Below are 19,304 nucleotides of genomic sequence, written 5' to 3' on the forward strand. Positions count from 1 at the left end.
GCATGTAATCAGGAGGGTGTGTGGGTGTATATTTTCATGTGAGAACGCCTTAGATGTTACTGAAGTAATAAAAGCCAGTTAAAGCAGAGAGGGATCGGACTGAACAGGTTTTTACCTTTAGGACAGAAAGAACATTTGCTGCTTTTTGAGCAGATGCTGATCATCCTGCTCTCATCAAGCTTTGGCCCAAGCAGCGGAACGATATCTTTAAACTATGTGGGAAATTATTCCCACCACAGACTGACACACTGCTTCTGGAAAACAGCAGCATCTACTTATTAACGCAGCAGAACAACCAGCACACGTTTATTCTCATTGTAGTAACTCAAACTAAGAAGTAACAATCTAAGAAGCCTCTGACTGAAGACAGTCTTGTTATATTACAGTCTCATGAAGAGGATGCCCAAAGTTGTCCATTATGTTCTTCATTTTATGAAGCATCCTTCTCTCTACAATTATCTCTAGAGGCTCCAGAGTCCCTGGCCCTATTGCTGCTACCCCAAACAGATGATGATGGCAGAAGAGATCTGTAGCATCTGAAGGACCTAAGCTTCCTCAAGTGCTACAGTCTGCTTGTATTCAGCTTTACTGCTGTGTCTTCGGTCCAATCTGTCTACCACGATATTCATACTTTGCCAATATTTAGTGAATACATAAATAATAATTACATAACATATAATTTACCAGATTTGACCCAGCATTATTCTATCATTCACTCAACCAACCACTTGCAGTGAATTTCTAAGGTACATATGAAGAGTATCTGACTATTGCCTACCATCTGTCCTGGAAAATAGTGACTACACCAAACACACAGACACACAAGCGCACTAAAGTCCTAAGCCTGTCAGTGAAATCAGAAAAGCAGGAAGCATCTGTGTGTGACCCAGTAAATGTATGAATGCAGTTAATGGTTGACAGAAATGGTCATACACCATCACAACAGCAGCCAACCAATAGCTTCTATCAAATGTCCTCAGCACTTGCTTTACTGAATTAAATGCCAGTGGTGTTTGCAGATACGATCCTGTTTAGCACTGATGTCACTCCAATGGATTAAAACAAAGACTTGATGCAGTGAAGTGCCCAGATTACCCTGCTGGAAGTAAGGCTTTGTGTTTACTCACTGAGGGACAGTAAAATATCCGGCATGAGCAGCTAGATAATTAGTATGGTTCAGTGTTTGTGTGTGAGAGGGTCTGTGTGTTGCTCAGCAAGAGAGCATTAAGAGGGCAATGAGAGCAAAGGAAGTGAACAAAGGACGGAGAAAACCCTGTAAATCACAGGCTTTCTAATGGATTCACTGCCATCATCTGCTCTTCAAATGAACTGCTGCACAGGAACAAATATACAGATGAGCAGTTGGCACACGACTTTATGCTCTCTGCTTTGTAATTACACAGAGCTGCATTGTATGACCTCTGGTCGGAGTCAGGCTGGAGCAAGTATGGCTCTGTTGAGAGAGCTGGCAACACACTGAAGCTGATTCATAAAAGGGCATCGTGTGTGTTAAACTCACTTTCTGAAACCACTGTTAATGTCTGCTCAGGTGTAACATAACACCTTTAGGACGGGTGAATTTAACTAACCAAAACTTTTTACAAATCTCACATCTTTATGTCAAAGTTTTTAAACCTATTACAGTAGACTATTTCCTGCTTCGTCTATAGAATTGTGTCTTTTTCATCAAAAATCACTAGAACTCTTGATGCACTGGTTGCAGTTGTGAAATGAAAAAATTGCATGTTTGTTGTAAAACATTTACAGCAAAAAAAAAAAAAAAACACCCAACTTTTCTGCTAGATGTGCTAGTTTATTAAATCATCCATTTTATTTAGGGATGCACCAAGGAATCGCCTGGTTGGTGGAATCAGACAATTTTCAGCTGTTTTCAAAGTCTGATCTTATTCTGAAAAATACTCAAACTTAGCTGTTTTCTGTACAGGTGAGGTGTTTACAGTGAAATCAAAGAAAGCCCAGAGATGTAAGCAATTATTTGAAAGGAAACTATTTTCTACAGAGGCATGTCCTTCAGGTCCTTTAGACTGAACAGAGTTTTGGACCATTTGTTTAGGACAAGGGACTGCATTCTCTAAGGAATACCGTAAACAGATTAAATGTCTTATTTGGTTAATGTTGTCAAAGTAAAAAAATAAAATAAAATCTTCACAGCGATTTGCCATTTTAATAAAGGTAGTCACACAAACAAATGTTCATCACACAAGAATCCTTCTGGCTGGCTCTATCCAGCCTGCTTGTTGGACAAAATGTGGGTTTCCCTTCTATTGTGACACCAGGCCTCTACTGGCTTAATGGTGAAAAAGTATGCTCAGCAGAGATGAGCAATAAAGGAAACCAGGGTGCAGTCAATCTTTTTTGGTTTTTCCCAAAGTTTGTAAATTCTTCAGGTCAAAGGGCAAAGAGCATAGCCTTTAAAGGGCAGCAGCACACATACTACACACAACTCATCAAGCTCTGATAATAAACTAAATCTTGGTGCTGTGCCATTCACAAAAACCCAACCATGGTGCCTCAGAGTCAGCCCCCACTCTGCACTGTTCTGCTCCAGATTCAAGACAGAAACATCTCCCTAACTTTCTTTAATCACTGTGTAACCACCATATCCCAGTCATACATGTTGAGCTTAAAAAGGAAAGAAGTCCACACCTCCTTGCCAGCTATGCCAGACATGTCCCTGGCAGGGCACAGACAGACCACTGTGGAGCCAGTTCTCCGAGCAGAAAGGTTGAAGCTGACCAGATGGTGACTTGGAAAGCACAGCACACCAGATCGTCACTTTGCAGAATAGGCAAGAATTCATAAGTCTTCAGAGATATGAGAAAAGAAACTGGCTACAGCAAGATGCTGGTTAGCGACGGCATGTGATTCTCTTCCTGCTGCTCCATGTCTGCTTGGCTGAGGAGTCTGGATGTAGACGGAGGATGCAGGCTGTATAGCTAGAATTTGCTGAGGGTGGAAGGACTCAGAGGAAATGAGTGGAAGTGAATCAGGAAATAAGAGGAAAGATCTCCACCTTTAATTTGAGGTTACATTCACCTGTGATGCTTTCTCTACATTGAATGTTTGCAAGGTTGGAGGTAAGACTGACAAATACTACAGTGCCAACCAGAGCCAGTCAACGGTTTTATGAGGCCCTAAGCCAGATCTAACGTGGGGCCCCACTTCCAGTCAAGTCCATCACACACCACAGAGCCACCAATATCTATGAATTATAAAAGACTGTTACTGCATTCAACATTCCCAAGTTTCATGAATAACTAGTAAGGCACAAATTACATTACATTAATAATCAGAGACATGTTTTCAACATTCAAAGCAAATGTAAATCCAGGCTCATTCTTCATAAACATAAGTACAAAGTTTTAAAGTGTGTATTCTGTATGAGAAGTTGAGTGCTCTTGGGGGCCGCCAAGATTAGTCTGTTGGTACCAATTAGTCTGTTGGTACCCTTGGTACCAACAGACTAATCTGTTTTCAGAGTGAAAAAGCAAGAGCCTGCACCAATCAGAGTGGTGTTGATCTGTGCAGCAGGAGCATAGCTAGCAGATGAAAGGTTTACAGAACAGTGTTAACTAGCACACTTTATTTACAAATCATGTCTTTAAGAAAACTCTTCATTAGAGCAAAGACAGAATGAATGGAGGAAGAAGTGGGTCTTTCTGGCCACAGCACTGCGCATATCAATACTGAGCCCCATCAGCGTGGGCCATGTAGGCCAAGCACAGCCTTAAGGCAGCAGCAAGCCAGAGCGCACATACCAACAGAGGTGGAGGGTGAAGAAGACAGGCGCATGGCCAAGAAGCAGAGGGTACTGCAGACAGAACAGAAAGGCAGACTTTTACAAATCACTTCATATTTAGCTGCACTGTATATTGCACATAGCATTGATACACCAGTTACCCTTATCTTTTAACTGCCACAAGGACAGTTTTTCACATCTGTTAGTTTCCTTCACTGACTTCTACAAGCTATTCCACGTTTTAACCTTGTATGTCATTCTGGCCGGTACATGCTCCACCCCTCCTACAAAAGGACTCTTCCAGTTCACTTGGATTCACTTTCAATTTGTACTAGATAATGACTGCGACCACCTAATGTTAAGGAATGTGATTGTGGGGCCACAGAATGAGTGAAGGAGGAGAATAAGAGAGACTTAAAGGCACTGGATGGGGAGCTCTGAGTTCAGGAGGTCTGTAAGAAAGGTCTAGGGATTTCAGGGGGGCAGGTTTGACAGGCTGAGGGTAAAGGCCAAAGGAGCTCCAGTTGGAAACACTCCGTCCCTCTGTGCATGTGTCCTGTGGTGGCAGTCTGGGACAATTTCAGGGGCAAGAGAGTCATGGGTTGGAGCAAAAAATGAACAAAATTGAGGTGATTCATTGAAAACAAATAAAATTCACATACCTAGAATAAGCATGAGTCTGTTTCAGGTTTCAATGTATACCTAGGATTTAAGAAGTTTCATTTTTAAAACTGCTAAACATTTTAAGTCACACTGAAGCTACGATTTCAAGTCCATGAGATTCTAGAGAAAATGCTGCAGTGACTTGAGTTTTCTCGTGGCTCAACCTAGCAGCTGCTGAGCATTGCTGATCAGCTGGCTGAAAGAAGGCTATTACACTACTACTCTTACAAGAGAGCCAAATTTGTGTGTTTGGAATAATGTTGTCAAAACAACTGAGATTTCGATACGATACTAAATAAACAAATTATTTAAAAAAAACATATTTGTGTCAAATTAGGACAATTTGAGCAAGAATGGGTCAGTTTATATCTATTTCTTCCAGCAGCAGCGCTGCAATAACAGACTCTCAGCCCCTCCCCTCCCTGAGCTGCTGCTGGAGTTAGCTCTAACCAGGCTAAAATGGCGAGTAGAGCCAGAAAAAAAAACATATGCTAACCTCTCTAGCCGCCAAGGCAAACACAACAGCATTGTACAGAGGCACTTTCTCTATGAGGCAGATGGACAGGAAAAAAAATGAATTGCTGAAGGTTGCCACATGATAGCTGTGCTAACGCTACAAGTAGTAAACCTCCAAGACAACATAAGCTAACACTTAACACAAAATCAGCAGCAGCAAGAATAATTGTTGCTTATGTCAAATCAAATAAATCACATCACAGAACACATTTGTGTATTAAATATTTGTGTAAATACTGAAACTCTCATATTTTTATTCAAGGTTAACATATTGTGGGGCTCTCGTAATGGCCCATGCTTAATCTGGACCAGAATGTCAGGGAACACAAGAGGAAGAGAGATGCAGGCTGTGACCAGAAAACAGGGAATCCAACAAGCTGCAGATGCTGTTAACCAGCACACACACTTGAGAGAATTTACACAGACCACATTATGCAAGGAAAACGAGTTCTAATAGAACTGTTAGAGCTAATAAAGAACAATCTGTTGGTTGATACCAGCTTGTCTGCATCTAGAGACCAGCTCATTAATATATTGATCAGAGGACTGCTATGGACTTTCGCTACACAACAAGAGAGATTTTCCAAGCACTGCCTGCCCTCCTTTTCTCGGCTTCTCGAAATTTGATATTCATGGCGCGTCTCGCTCTCCGACACATATCATGAGAAGTGGGAACGGCAGCTCTGCTGGCGCATTGGTTGAGCAATGCTTGCACGTATGCCTGCTCTCTTTAACGGTACCCTCTCCTCTCCATCGCTGCTATTCCCACTCGCACACCACAGTAGGGATCGCCACACAAACAGACAGCAAACTAAAGCAGGGACGTTGCTGCAACATTAACAGATTAAAGTCTGAAAAACAAACGGGCACAAAAAGAACCGAGAAAAGACATAAGGTTTTAATTTTAAGAGATACATAATTTTGTGTAAGATGGTCACTGAGGCTTAGAGAAGAAGTTCACACATGAAAGTATACAGCATAAAGATTTCATCACCTCATTGGAAAGGTTCTTAAAAGATTCCTAAATATGCAGAATTCAACCTGAAGATGACAATTATACAGTGTTTAAAGGCTAAGAGAGATAAACACTTCCTCATTTATGTTTTTCCCTTTTTTAAGAGCCAGGTTTCCAGAAAGTCCACCTACCCCTTCCCTCTGCTCTCCCTTTTTAATAAGCCTGCCTCAGACTTAGTGTTCACTGCTATGGAATTAAAAATTGATCCTAAGGACTCCAGCTACAGCTACAGCTAAAAAGGCAGAGTTTGATACATATTGGGTAAGGGGTTTTGCTACAACAATGAACTGTAAGGAGGTGAAAGAGTTCACTGACTTGGACAAATACACTCTGCAGCTTAAATGCATGCAAGCTGCTCTTGTAAAGACCTCAGGAAAGAACAAAGCATATTTGCTCAATTACTCTTCTTTTGATTCCAAATAATTGCTCTACAACGCTTAACAAGACTTCACAGAAATAAAGAACAAAAGAACAGCAGTGGTTCTTTATAAACTATCTTCACTGAAACACTTTAAATGTAGTTTAACCACACAAATGTGTTTGTACTACAATTATTTAATTGCATTGTTAGGGCATTTGTGCACATGCATGTATCACATCCACACTTTTAAACCTAATTAACATCAATGTTAAACGGCAGAGCGTCACAGTTTCAATGCTAACCTGCCTCAGCAGTGATTCAGAAGTGTGTTTTTGGACCTCTTACCCCCTCCTTTACTTTCAACAAGGTTTTACTCAGCTGCAAACTTCTGCTGAATTCTCCTGCAGCAACAACAATGGCCTTCAGGGACCACCAAGTGGGAAGCCTTCTATTTGGCTTCCAAGGCTGGCCTCCTCTCTTTTTCCTCTTTGAAGGGCAATGATGCAGGAGAAGAGCCAAGGGACCTGAAATCACTCAACACCATGTGCCAACATGGGCCTCTCTCCACACAGATGAACATCAGAAGACTGGACAACTTTAGTAAAAACCTGCTTAGCAATGGCCTCACTATTAACAAGCAAATCATATGAAATGCTGGCACTTTCATAAAATTAAATTAAAGGAAACATACTTTCTGTTAGTTGCTCCCAAAAGGCCACCTTTCTCACCATGGAGATAAATCAAGACAGGGTTAAGGTTACCCCACTAGCAACAATTCAACAAGGAAAACCCGTAACATCCAGCCTCAAGGCGTTGTGAAGTGTTTAATATGAGTTTTATGCATATACAATAGGATGAATTTTTCATTTGAAATGTAAATCTGCATTTGTATTCTGGGTAAAATACTGCATTTGTGATAAAACACGAGGGTTTTCAAATGACGATTACAGGAAGTACTTTTATTTTGTAAAACCAGAAGTACGGCTCATTTGTGCAACTTCCTTAGTTTAACTGCGGAAAATGTGAGATGAGCTGCTTGTTTATGTTGAGTAATGACCTGAATTCAGCAATTAAAAATTTCACTTCTGCTGCATTATTGAGGAGCTCCAGCTAACCAACAGAAGTATAAAGTTTTAAACTAATGCATAAATATGTCTACACTGATGTGTGATGTAATAAACTCATAGTATGACTCCCACTTTTACTGCATTAACGCAAAGATCTAAAACAAAAATTATAACGTGATCTAATTGCTTTTATCTAAAGAGAAAATTAAAACATTATTCTTACAGATAGCTAAAGTAATAAACCACTGATTCTTGTTAGCAGTAATTTTAAAATAGCATAATTTTAATAAGATAGGAGGCACAGAACAGCATTCAGTGCAGTTTCCACACCATGACATGATGTGTTTTTTTGACAACAAAAATATTTCCAAACAGTGCCTTTGCTTTTTTTTGTGCTTTGTGTTGCTAAGCGACAGAAAAGTCTTGGAGCATTTTCTCAGCTAGCTGATCTGTAGTGCACAGCAAATGATGGGGGAGGGGCAGTGCTACACTAATCCACACAGCAGGAGAAAACTTCGGTCATTACAGCACTTCATCATTTTCCATCTTGTGGTTCAAACTTGAAACAAAAAAATACCTTAGGTCACACTCTAGAACCTGGGTTCAACTTAAGCGTGCATTTGAACACACCACAATATGATGAGGAGTACTTCATTGCCATTTGGTGCCTCTGCACAAGCGATAACACAGCCAAGGTGCTTACTTCAAAACAGAATTACCAGGATTTGCCTTAATGCCTCTCTTCACATCTTTATTTAAATGATGACTTTCAGAAAGAAAAAGACAGAAGCATCAAGTAACTTCTGAAGTAACTGAATAATCAGACCCAATCTGCATGGCAACCGCAAACCATAGGGTCTCAATACTTTTAGAATTACTTGATTCTAAGAAAATCACAAAAATATTTTGTGATGAAAATCAATATATATATATATATATATATATATATATATATATATATATATATACACTCGGCTCCCTTGAACTGGTCAACCTCTTGCCACATTTCAGGCTTCAAACATAAAGATATAAAATTCTATTTTTTTGTGATGTGCAAAACTGATAAGAGACATACTCCAAGTGACTTGCAGCTGTAATTGCAGCAAAGGGTGGCGCTATAAAGTATTAACGCAAGGGGGCCGAATAATATTGCACGCCCACTTTTCAGTTTTTCATTTGTTAAACAAGTTTGACACATCCAATAAATTTCATTACACTTCACAATTGTGTCCCACTTGTTGATTCTTCACAAAAAATTAGACTTTTGTATCTTTATGTTTGAAGCCTGAAATGTGGCAAGAGGTTGAAAAGTTCAAAGGGGGCTGAGTACTTTCGCAAGGCACTGTATATATACATATATACAGTACAGACCAAAAGTTTGGATAGACCTTCCCATTCAAAGAGTTTTCTTTATTTTCATGACTATGAATATTGTAGCGTCACACTGAAGGCATCAAAACTATGAATTAACACATGTGGAATCATATACTGAACAAAAAAGTGTGAAACAACTGAAAATATGTCTTATATTCTAGGTTCTTCAAAGTAGCCACCTTTTGCTTTGATTACTGCTCCACACACTCTCCTTCTTGGTCAAATAGCCCTTACACAGCCTGGAGGTGTGTTTGGGGTCATTGTCCTGTTGAAAAATAAATGATGGTCCAACTAAACGCAAACCGGATGGAATAGCATTTCTGAGGCTGGTGATTCGGATGAACTTATCGTCCACAGCAGAGGTGACTCTTGGTCTTCCTTTCCTGGGACGGTCCTCATGTGAGCCAGTTTCTTTGTAGCGATTGATGGTTTTTGCCACTGCACTTGGGGACACTTTCAAAGTTTTCCCAATTGTTTGGACTGACTGACCTTCATTTCTTAAAGTAATGATGGCCACTCGTTTTTCTTTACTTAGCTGCTTTTTTCTTGCCATGATACAAATTCTAAGTCTATTCAGTAGGACTATCAGCTGTGTACTGTATCCACCTGCTGCACAACACAACTGATGGTCCCAACCCCATTTATAAAGCTTGAAATCCCCCTTATTAAACCTGACGAGGCACACCTGTGAAGTGAAAACCATTTCAGGTGAGTACCTCTTGAAACTCATCAACAGAATGCCAAGAGTGTGCAGAGCAGTAATCAAAGCAAAAGGTGGCTACTTTGAAGAACCTAGAATATAAGACATATTTTCAGTTGTTTCACACTTTTTTGTTCAGTATATAATTCCACATGTGTTAATTCAGTTTTGATGCCTTCAGTGTGAAGCTACAATATTCATAGTCATGAAAATAAAGACAACTCTTTGAATGAGAAGGTGTGTCCAAACTTCTGGCCGGAACTGTATGTTGCATTTGACTGACAATAATGTAGTTAATTAATATAACTTTTACCTTAAGGCTTAACGTTTCAGATATGTTTTGAACAGCGTTAGGAACTGGAATCATTATGACAGCTAGCATGTGGTAGCCTTCAGCATTTCTTTTTATCGAGTTTAAACTCCCAGCAGCAGCTCAGGGAGATGAAGGGGCTGAGTGTCTCTGTTATTGCAACGCTGCTGATGGAAAAAGTGCAACAATTTGGGCAAATAAGAATTGGTCAGTTTATACTGATTTGGACACAAATGAGTATCTTTGAATAACTCATTTTTGAATATTGATTACATTGATATTTTGATTAATTTGACAACCCTACAACAGAATCCATGAGAACGGAGCCAGCAATAAACAGTGGCTCACTGGAGCGTGTCATCCCTGTAGTCTTCAATGTGGCAAATTCAAGTACCTTAAGAGGAGCTGTACTGAGCCTTAGAACCATCAATCTGATTTAATGAACCAAAGCATCAGCAAGGACAACAAGGCAGCCATTGTATGCTCACATACACACGAACCCTGCTAAAGAAGGGGTAATGTTGGAAGCACACCAGCCTTGAGAAAAGGATTAAAGATTTATTTGTGCTTTATGCTTTTGTTTTTCCAGGTATGACAGTGTAAGACGTGTTAAAGGAAAACATGATTTGTGTGACAGGGCTATTACTCAGAGAAGGTGGCATTGTTTGTGGTTGGAGCATTACAAATAGGGGCTGCATAAAGAAAAAAAAAAAAACAGACTGAATTTGAGATAGCATTAGCTGCAATCAATAAATCACATAGCTCCAATGTTGACATGAGTGATACGACTTAACTTGGATTCTTTTGTTTTGTTAAAGTTAATAGAAGGCAAATAAAATGACATTTTACTTAATTTGTGTTGTTGGAAAAGATTTATTCTAAAAGAACACAGAAACATGACATGAACAGTATAACCCAAACATTATGGACATTTAGCAGTAGTGGTGGTTGTTCTTCCATCTCTAACCCCAGTATACAGGTCCTTCTCAAAATATTAGCATATTGTGATAAAGTTCATTATTTTCCATAATGTCATGATGAAAATTTAACATTCATATATTTTAGATTCATTGCACACTAACTGAAATATTTCAGGTCTTTTATTGTCTTAATACGGATGATTTTGGCATACAGCTCATGAAAACCCAAAATTCCTATCTCACAAAATTAGCATATTTCATCCGACCAATAAAAGAAAAGTGTTTTGAATACAAAAAACGTCAACCTTCAAATAATCATGCACAGTTATGCACTCAATACTTGGTCGGGAATCCTTTTGCAGAAATGACTGCTTCAATGCGGCGTGGCATGGAGGCAATCAGCCTGTGGCACTGCTGAGGTCTTATGGAGGCCCAGGTTGCTTCGATAGCAGCCTTTAGCTCATCCAGAGTGTTGGGTCTTGAGTCTCTCAACGTTCTCTTCACAATATCCCACAGATTCTCTATGGGGTTCAGGTCAGGAGAGTTGGCAGGCCAATTGAGCACAGTGATACCATGGTCAGTAAACCATTTACCAGTGGTTTTGGCACTGTGAGCAGGTGCCAGGTCGTGCTGAAAAATGAAATCTTCATCTCCATAAAGCTTTTCAGCAGATGGAAGCATGAAGTGCTCCAAAATCTCCTGATAGCTAGCTGCATTGACCCTGCCCTTGATAAAACACAGTGGACCAACACCAGCAGCTGACACGGCACCCCAGACCATCACTGACTGTAGGTACTTGACACTGGACTTCTGGCATTTTGGCATTTCCTTCTCCCCAGTCTTCCTCCAGACTCTGGCACCTTGATTTCCGAATGACATGCAGAATTTGCTTTCACCCGAAAAAAGTACTTTGGACCACTGAGCAACAGTCCAGTGCTGCTTCTCTGTAGCCCAGGTCAGGCGCTTCTGCCGCTGTTTCTGGTTCAAAAGTGGCTTGACCTGGGAAATGCGGCACCTGTAGCCCATTTCCTGCACATGCCTGTGCACGGTGGCTCTGGATGTTTCTACTCCAGACTCAGTCCACTGCTTCCGCAGGTCCCCCAAGGTCTGGAATCGGCCCTTCTCCACAATCTTCCTCAGGGTCCGGTCACCTCTTCTCGTTGTGCAGCGTTTTCTGCCACACTTTTTCCTTCCCACAGACTTCCCACTGAGGTGCCTTGATACAGCACTCTGGGAACAGCCTATTCGTTCAGAAATTTCTTTCTGTGTCTTACCCTCTTGCTTGAGGGTGTCAATAGTGACCTTCTGGACAGCAGTCAGGTCGGCAGTCTTACCCATGATTGGGGTTTTGAGTGATGAACCAGGCTGGGAGTTTTAAAGGCCTCAGGAATCTTTTGCAGGTGTTTAGAGTTAACTCGTTGATTCAGATGATTAGGTTCATAGCTCGTTTAGAGACCCTTTTAATGATATGCTAATTTTGTGAGATAAGAATTTTGGGTTTTCATGAGCTGCATGCCAAAATCATCCGTATTAAGACAATAAAAGACCTGAAATATTTCAGTTAGTGTGCAATGAATCTAAAATATATGAATGTTAAATTTTCATCATGACATTATGGAAAATAATGAACTTTATCACAATATGCTAATATTTTGAGAAGGACCTGTATTGGCTATGTTTGGTATGAAAGCCATTAGATGCAATTCGTTAGCTGAGAAGCTCTGGGTGCCATGGGACACTTTCAGTTGCAAAGCTGTAGCTCAAAAGCATCTGATAAAAATCACTAAATGTGATTCACAGAATTGTAGCATTAGATAACCCAGTTCAATGATTTCTTATAAAATTGCTGTGTCTAATTTAACACCTCTGGCTAGATGTTTTGTTATAGTTGAAGGCTTTTCCTGGTCTCCATCAGTAAACCAGACTACGGTACTGAAGCATTCAGGGATAAAGCCTCCTCTCAAATATTTCTGTGATTTACACAGACGTGTGCAAATGGCAGAGGGAAGATTTCAGTGCCTGTTTACCTAATAATCTCTCTGCTGTGTCAGCCCTGATTGTGTCTGGACAATCCTCTTTGATACCAAATACCAAACACCACAAATCACTTGGATCCTAACAGAGTAAGGGCACTTTACCAAATCTATATTTCCATTAGCTGTAAACTAAAAACAGGCAACACAGGCAGAAATCAGAGTAGGCTAACTGAACCCAAGTAAACAAAAGGAAGCAAGGACAGTACAAATGGACCACAAAATCAGCTGCTGACTGAAACTGGCCGATTTTCAGCATGATCAGGACTGATCAGTGACCGACCAATCAGGAGAAAAAAAATCGGACCCTTTATCCAGCCAGTAAACGTTCTAAACATAAGTATTTCCAGACCACAGTGACAACAAAACTAATCTTGAGTGTAGATGCACAACACAACTCAAAGTAAGCCATTTTTAGTATCAGTACGGTTCAGAAAGTCAGAAGAAGCACAAAACGTTTAGGAAGCTTTCTAAATGGAAACTGTATTTTCTACTAGTTGTCAGCCATGCCTACAGTTCTTTCAGGCTGCAAGAGAGAGGTAGACTTAACCACGTTAAGTCCTGAAAGGCTAAACAGAGCAAAGCTGTCCATTTCATCCTTTTGAGCTTTCAGCCTGCGTCTCATGGAACATGTTAGACCTGGAAATGTTGGCGGCCTTTTGGAAAATCTCAGAGTTGAAGGAAGGATTATTCTTCTACAATTACTCTACATATATACAGGCAGTTCTGTTTTAGTAATGTTAGCAGTGCTAATTGCTAATATAAACTGCTAAAGGCAGTTTAAAATGGGAACTCTAATTATGCTGCCTTTGTTTTAAAATAATGATACCTTACTTTGCCATAATTGCTCTCACACACACAGTGTGATGTCACCACTGCTGCTACTATAAATAATTAGTGACAGGGGCCTTCATGACAAGAAGGCTAGAAAAAATATTTTGAATACTTTTCTTAAAGATTGTTATTGGCAGGTCAAATATTTACAAGAAAGTGGAGATAAGATATCAACTTAAACTTGTGATTAGTGCATTCCTAAAGGAAGGTAAACAGTTTTATGGACAATGGCCTTCTGTCTAATGAGCCCTTTCAGTCAGCATATTATCCTATTAATAGTTCCAGGAGTAATTCCTTTACATAACATTAAGGGTTACTCTGGAGAGGGAGCTTAAGCCGTCCCTGTTTGGCCCCCCACTCAGGTCGACTGGTGAAGGAGTTCCACTTTCTCTGTTTATACACAGTTAATAAACATTTTGATGCACAAATAAAGAACCAAAGCAACAGGCCTCGCTCTGTTTGAAGGGCCAGAACCCATCAGCAACATCTGGGTCGAGCCTGTGAGCACTGAGTGTGAAAATCGATGCTGGCAATCCTCAAAAGCTTGCAAACACATTAGCAACAGCTCTTAGTGGGGAAGTTTGCTGTCCTCTGAGTCTTTGGCAAGCCTCAGTGAAACTGCTTAGATATGAAGTAAAAACTGATCAAGAATTTTCCTTCACAAAAATTTTTTTTTGCTATCTCCTCTCCCCAGGAATGTGCTTCTATGTAACAGTCTGCCACACCAGCAGGACCACCATTGCATACTTACAAGAAGGGGAAGGGAGGGTGGGAGCAGGAAGTGTGGCATCAAATTACACAGGCCTAATGGGTGGGAGGTGTTCACTGCTTAGGTCAGGGAAGGACAGGGAGCACAGGCCTGGGGATGTAGCCAGAGCCACATGGTGGCTAAAAAACGGGGATTAGCTGTCACAGATCAACCAAAACTGGTCAGGTATTCCCCAGTGCTCACTAGTCAACTAAACTCAATATAAAGACAAAAGAAAAGCATAAAGAGTGAATGGTCCTGATGGGGTGTGGTCTGCATTTCAATGAAGAAAGAATTTTGGAAAATACTGTCTGCTTCACTATGTTCCAGATGGTGATTTTATTTTATTTCTGGGAATAGAGTCATAAAAGGAACATCAACTGAGCAGGAGGAGGATGAAACTGTGAGAATGAGGAGGGAATCAGCCACAGAGAGAGGTGAATCCAAGCTAAATGTTCCACACAAAGGAATGTTAACCAGGAAAACAGATCAAGAGGTGTTGCCATTATTAGAGAATGGAAGCAAGAACATCTACTTGAAATATTTTCAATGCTTTATAAGTGTGGTAGAAGTAGTGATTGCAGAGTTCTTCGAATCTTTTCCTACTATATTCTCCTACATACTTGATGGTGTGTAAAAAAATTTTAAGAGGTCTAGCAAAACATTTCAGGAATTGGCTGTTTAGTTACTAACCTGGTCACACAGATATTGTCACCCACCTAGAGTAAGGAATACTCAGACGTTACCAGATAGATTCTGCATCTTTGGGTGTGATACTTTCTCAGTGCGCATGCTAAGCAGGTTGGCCCTTTCTATTGCCCTTCCTGTCATAGATCTTGTAAGCATTTTTAAGCACAAGGTAAAATTCAATCCAATGGGAAACCAATCATAATTGGGACTCAACTGTTCTAAAAGCTTTATTTTGTTTTGATATGGTGGCAAGCGAAAATCCTTGTTTTAACACAACTGAACTCAAATAGATGCAAACAGGCCCAAATTAGAACCGACACTCTGACCCACTCCATTCTAAATCCTTTAATCCTCAATGAAGATAAATCCTTAGTGGAAGTTGCAATGTAGTGGGCTGATTGGAGGGCATAAGTTTAACTCTAATTTATACAACTGGGGGGCTAACCCAGATAAAAATACAGTTAATTTGTCTTGATCTGTCAGAAAAATTAGGATGAAAAAAAACAAGGCAGTCTGGCAATGGGTGCTGATGCTGGGCTATTATGCAAGGAAATTATATTGTTTTGCAGTGTGTAGGATGAAGGTAACTTCAGTGTTCTACATGGATTTAAAGCTGGGGAGGTTACGTGTCAAACATAAGGGAGATGCCTAAATTACATATTACAAGCTGGTTCGTTTTGTTTCTTTGACATTTCTACAGATGGGTGTAATTAAAGCCTGTATTGTAAAAACAGGATATTCACAAACAAAGGACTCTCCTTTTATTTGATCATGACAACCATTGTTCTAGGCGGCCTGTTACTGTTGAGGTACTGGCTTAACAGCTCTGTTCTCCACATCTGGATGCTGATCGAGTGCTGTCTCCTACATCCTTTTGTATCCCTGCATTACTTATCGGTTTTTCTTAATCGCATCGTATTCAGACTGAATAAAGACGATGTGGCAGCATGCTGTCCACACTCCACAGGTTGCAGTAAGCACAATTAAATCCCCCACAAAGGCATGGACAGAGTTGCTCCTGAACAGCACATGTGTGCCGCTGCTACCAGCAGAAACATGTCCACCACCACACCGTGATGGAGTAGGGGGAGAAAACAAAGCAGCGCCGAGGGGAGGAGGGAGCGGAGGACTAGCACCGCAGCCAGCAACAGCGGTTCATGTCGCGTCGCCACAACGTGTCAACACCCAAACTACACCTTCCTGCCGTTTTGCATACAACACCAGCTAAGTCTTCTTTATAGACGAGCAGTATTGGTGTGCGCGAGAGTCCAAACAGCAGCAACAAGCTCGTTCCACGCGCGTGCGCGTTCAAAGAAAGCACGAGTTTGTTTTTTTCGAAAGGAAGAAAAATGACTGACTAACCTGCTGGCGTTGCTCCAAATATCCGCACCACTGGTACCTTCTTCACCTCACTCTCCCTGAATTCAGAATAACACACGTCCAGGCCTTTAATGGGACTTGCGAGGTAATAGTCTGCGGTGACTATTCGCACGGCAAACATGACTGCCGCGTCCGTCAGAGAAGAAGGGAAAGCTACAAAACTATTGTGGGGGGTCCATAAGATTCCGGGACCTTGTTGGCCAGTCGAAGTCAGCCAAACGGGGTGCTGTCACGGTGCAAAAACGGCGGCAGAGCGGGAAGAAAGCCCAGCTGTGTCCCATTAAAAAACAGCAACAAAGATCCCCGTGTCTTCTGCGCGCCCACAGTGTCACCGCCGTATAAGGTTCGACTTCTGCCGCGAAACCTAAGCTCGACGGCCGAAGGGTGCCGCTGATTCTGGCGCTGCTGCCCGGGGCTCTCCAGTTGCTGGCCCCATGCTGGAAATTAGTGCCGCTTCGTGATTTTAGCTGTCGGTGGTGTTATTGTTTTGAGCCAAGGAAGACCTCTCCCAGGCTTCCGGTATATGGCGTTATCTTTCCAAATCACGTCTCAGAGCTAATCCCAGCCAGTCCTGCTCAGACAGTCCCCAGCTTGTGCTCCCCCTTCTTCCATAACAGGCTATATACAAGACGTTAACTAACGCAAAAATGATTAAGTTGGACACAATGATACAGTACATCCGGTGTATGTTTCAAAAATAAAGCAATGTATCCAAGTCACAAGCAGAGTGTTACAAAGTAGGAATTATTTCGAAGACTTATGGTGTTCAGTTCCTCCACTTATAAAAGTGCCTGGTTTGAACAAATACACAGCAGCCATAGAAGCTCTGTCAAAAGTAAGAGGTACAATTTATTTCTACTGGAACATCGGTAAGGAAATTATGTCACAGCCCCGACGGAAGTACCGATAAGGGCAAATTTCAAAGTTAAGTTGAAAAATGATGTTTATCTCCTGAAGATTCACTATCACCTTAAAAGGCTTCTTAGTTCAGTTGAATCAGTTGAACCGAAGTTTATTCTTCAAATTCTAAAATCATTTGGTTTTAGTGAAATTGTACAAAAATTATTGAAATGACTCATTAGTCTAACCCACACTATAACCTCAGGATTTAAGGTTAGGCTCCCAGACAAGGCTGCCCCGTATTTTCCTGCTCCTTGCTAATGCTTCTGAGTTACTCTTTATTCTAAAAAAAGACGGATTTAGACTAATTATTATATTATTTGGAAATATCCAGTCACACATCTGTTAAGATCCTCAAGTTTGCAAAGGACATGTCAGGTAACAGGATAGTGATGAGTCTGCAGGACAGAGGTTGCACAGCTGGCCACATTGCATTACGAACTACTTGGAGGCTCCAAGGTGGAGCTTAATACCAAGAAGCCTGTGGAGATGTGAACACTGCAAACTTTGGGAGATTGTCAGTTACAGGGGTTGGACAATGAAACTGAAACACCTGTCATTTTAGTGTGGGAGGTTTCATGGCTAAATTGGACCAGCCTGGTAGCCAGTCTTCATTGATTGCACATTGCACCAGTAAGAGCAGAGTGTGAAGGTTCAATTAGCAGGGTAAGAGCACAGTTTTGCTCAAAATATTGAAATGCACACATTATGGGTGACATACCAGAGTTCAAAAGAGGACAAATTGTTGGTGCACGTCTTGCTGGCGCATCTGTGACCAAGACAGCAAGTCTTTGTGATGTATCAAGAGCCACGGTATCCAGGGTAATGTCAGCATACCACCAAGAAGGATGAACCACATCCAACAGGATTAACTGTGGACGCAAGAGGAAGCTGTCTGAAAGGGATGTTCGGGTGCTAACCCGGATTGTATCCAAAAAACATAAAACCACGGCGGCCCAAATCGCGGCCGAATTAAATGTGCACCTCAACTCTCCTGTTTCCACCAGAACTGTCCGTCGGGAGCTCCACAGGGTCAATATACATGGCTGGGCTGCTATAGCTAAACCCTTGGTCACTTATGCCAATGCCAAATGTCGGTTTCAATGGTGCAAGGAGCGCAAATCTTGGGCTGTGGACAATGTGAAACATGTATTGTTCTCTGATGAGTCCACCTTTACTGTTTTCCCCACATCCGGGAGAGTTACGGTGTGGAGAAGCCCCAAAGAAGCGTACCACCCAGACTGTTGCATGCCCAGAGTGAAGCATGGGGGCGGATCAGTGATGGTTTGGGCTGCCATATCATGGCATTCCCTTGGCCCAATACTTGTGCTAGATGGGCGTGTCACTGCCAAGGACTACCGAACCATTCTTGAGGACCATGTGCATCCAATGGTTCAAACATTGTATCCTGAAGGCAGTGCCGTGTATCAGGATGACAATGCACCAATACACACAGCAAGACTGGTGAAAGATTGGTTTGATGAACATGAAAGTGAAGTTGAACATCTCCCATGGCCTGCACAGTCACCAGATCTAAATATTATTGAGCCACTTTGGGGTGTTTTGGAGGAGCGAGTCAGGAAACGTTTTCCTCCACCAGTACCACGTAGTGACCTGGCCACTATCCTGCAAGAAGAATGGCTTAAGATCACTCTGACCACTGTGCAGGACTTGTATATGTCATTCCCAAGACAAATTGACGCTGTATTGGCCGCACAAGGAGGCCCTACACCATACTAATAAATTATTGTGGTCTAAAACCAGGTGTTTCAGTTTCATTGTCCAACCCCTGGAGGTCTCACCCCTCACCAATTTCAGCAAAGAGGCTGATGTGGTGTCATTCAGCATTCTGGATGGAGTAGTTTCATCACCACTTGAAGAGGATAGCTCATCTGAAATCATTTGCGAAGAAGCCCAGTAGAAATTGCACGTCAAACCCCAGTTGAGGAATTTTAACCTAAGATCTTAATGTAGTTCTATTCAGCTGTCTTTAAGTCTGTTTTGTTTCTTTAACTACTGTTGAGTTTGCTTTG

At 41.4% G+C, this 19,304-nt stretch overlaps 1 protein-coding gene across 2 annotated transcripts in view; it reads right to left on the reverse strand.

The window, feature by feature from the left end:
- Nucleotides 1–16,974, reverse strand: part of rev3l (REV3 like, DNA directed polymerase zeta catalytic subunit) — a 78,941-nt gene extending 61,967 nt beyond the window's left edge. For both annotated transcript variants that reach the window (XM_047388709.1, XM_047388708.1), the window contains exon 1: nucleotides 16,354–16,974. In XM_047388709.1, coding sequence (XP_047244665.1) covers nucleotides 16,354–16,492 — 139 coding nt within the window. In that variant the 5' untranslated portion in view covers nucleotides 16,493–16,974. The remainder of the gene's footprint in view (nucleotides 1–16,353) is intronic.
- Between the last annotated feature and the right edge of the window lie 2,330 nt (nucleotides 16,975–19,304).

Source organism: Girardinichthys multiradiatus, chromosome 15 (genome assembly GCF_021462225.1).
Source record: "Girardinichthys multiradiatus isolate DD_20200921_A chromosome 15, DD_fGirMul_XY1, whole genome shotgun sequence".
In the NCBI taxonomy this organism is placed as follows: domain Eukaryota; kingdom Metazoa; phylum Chordata; class Actinopteri; order Cyprinodontiformes; family Goodeidae; genus Girardinichthys; species Girardinichthys multiradiatus.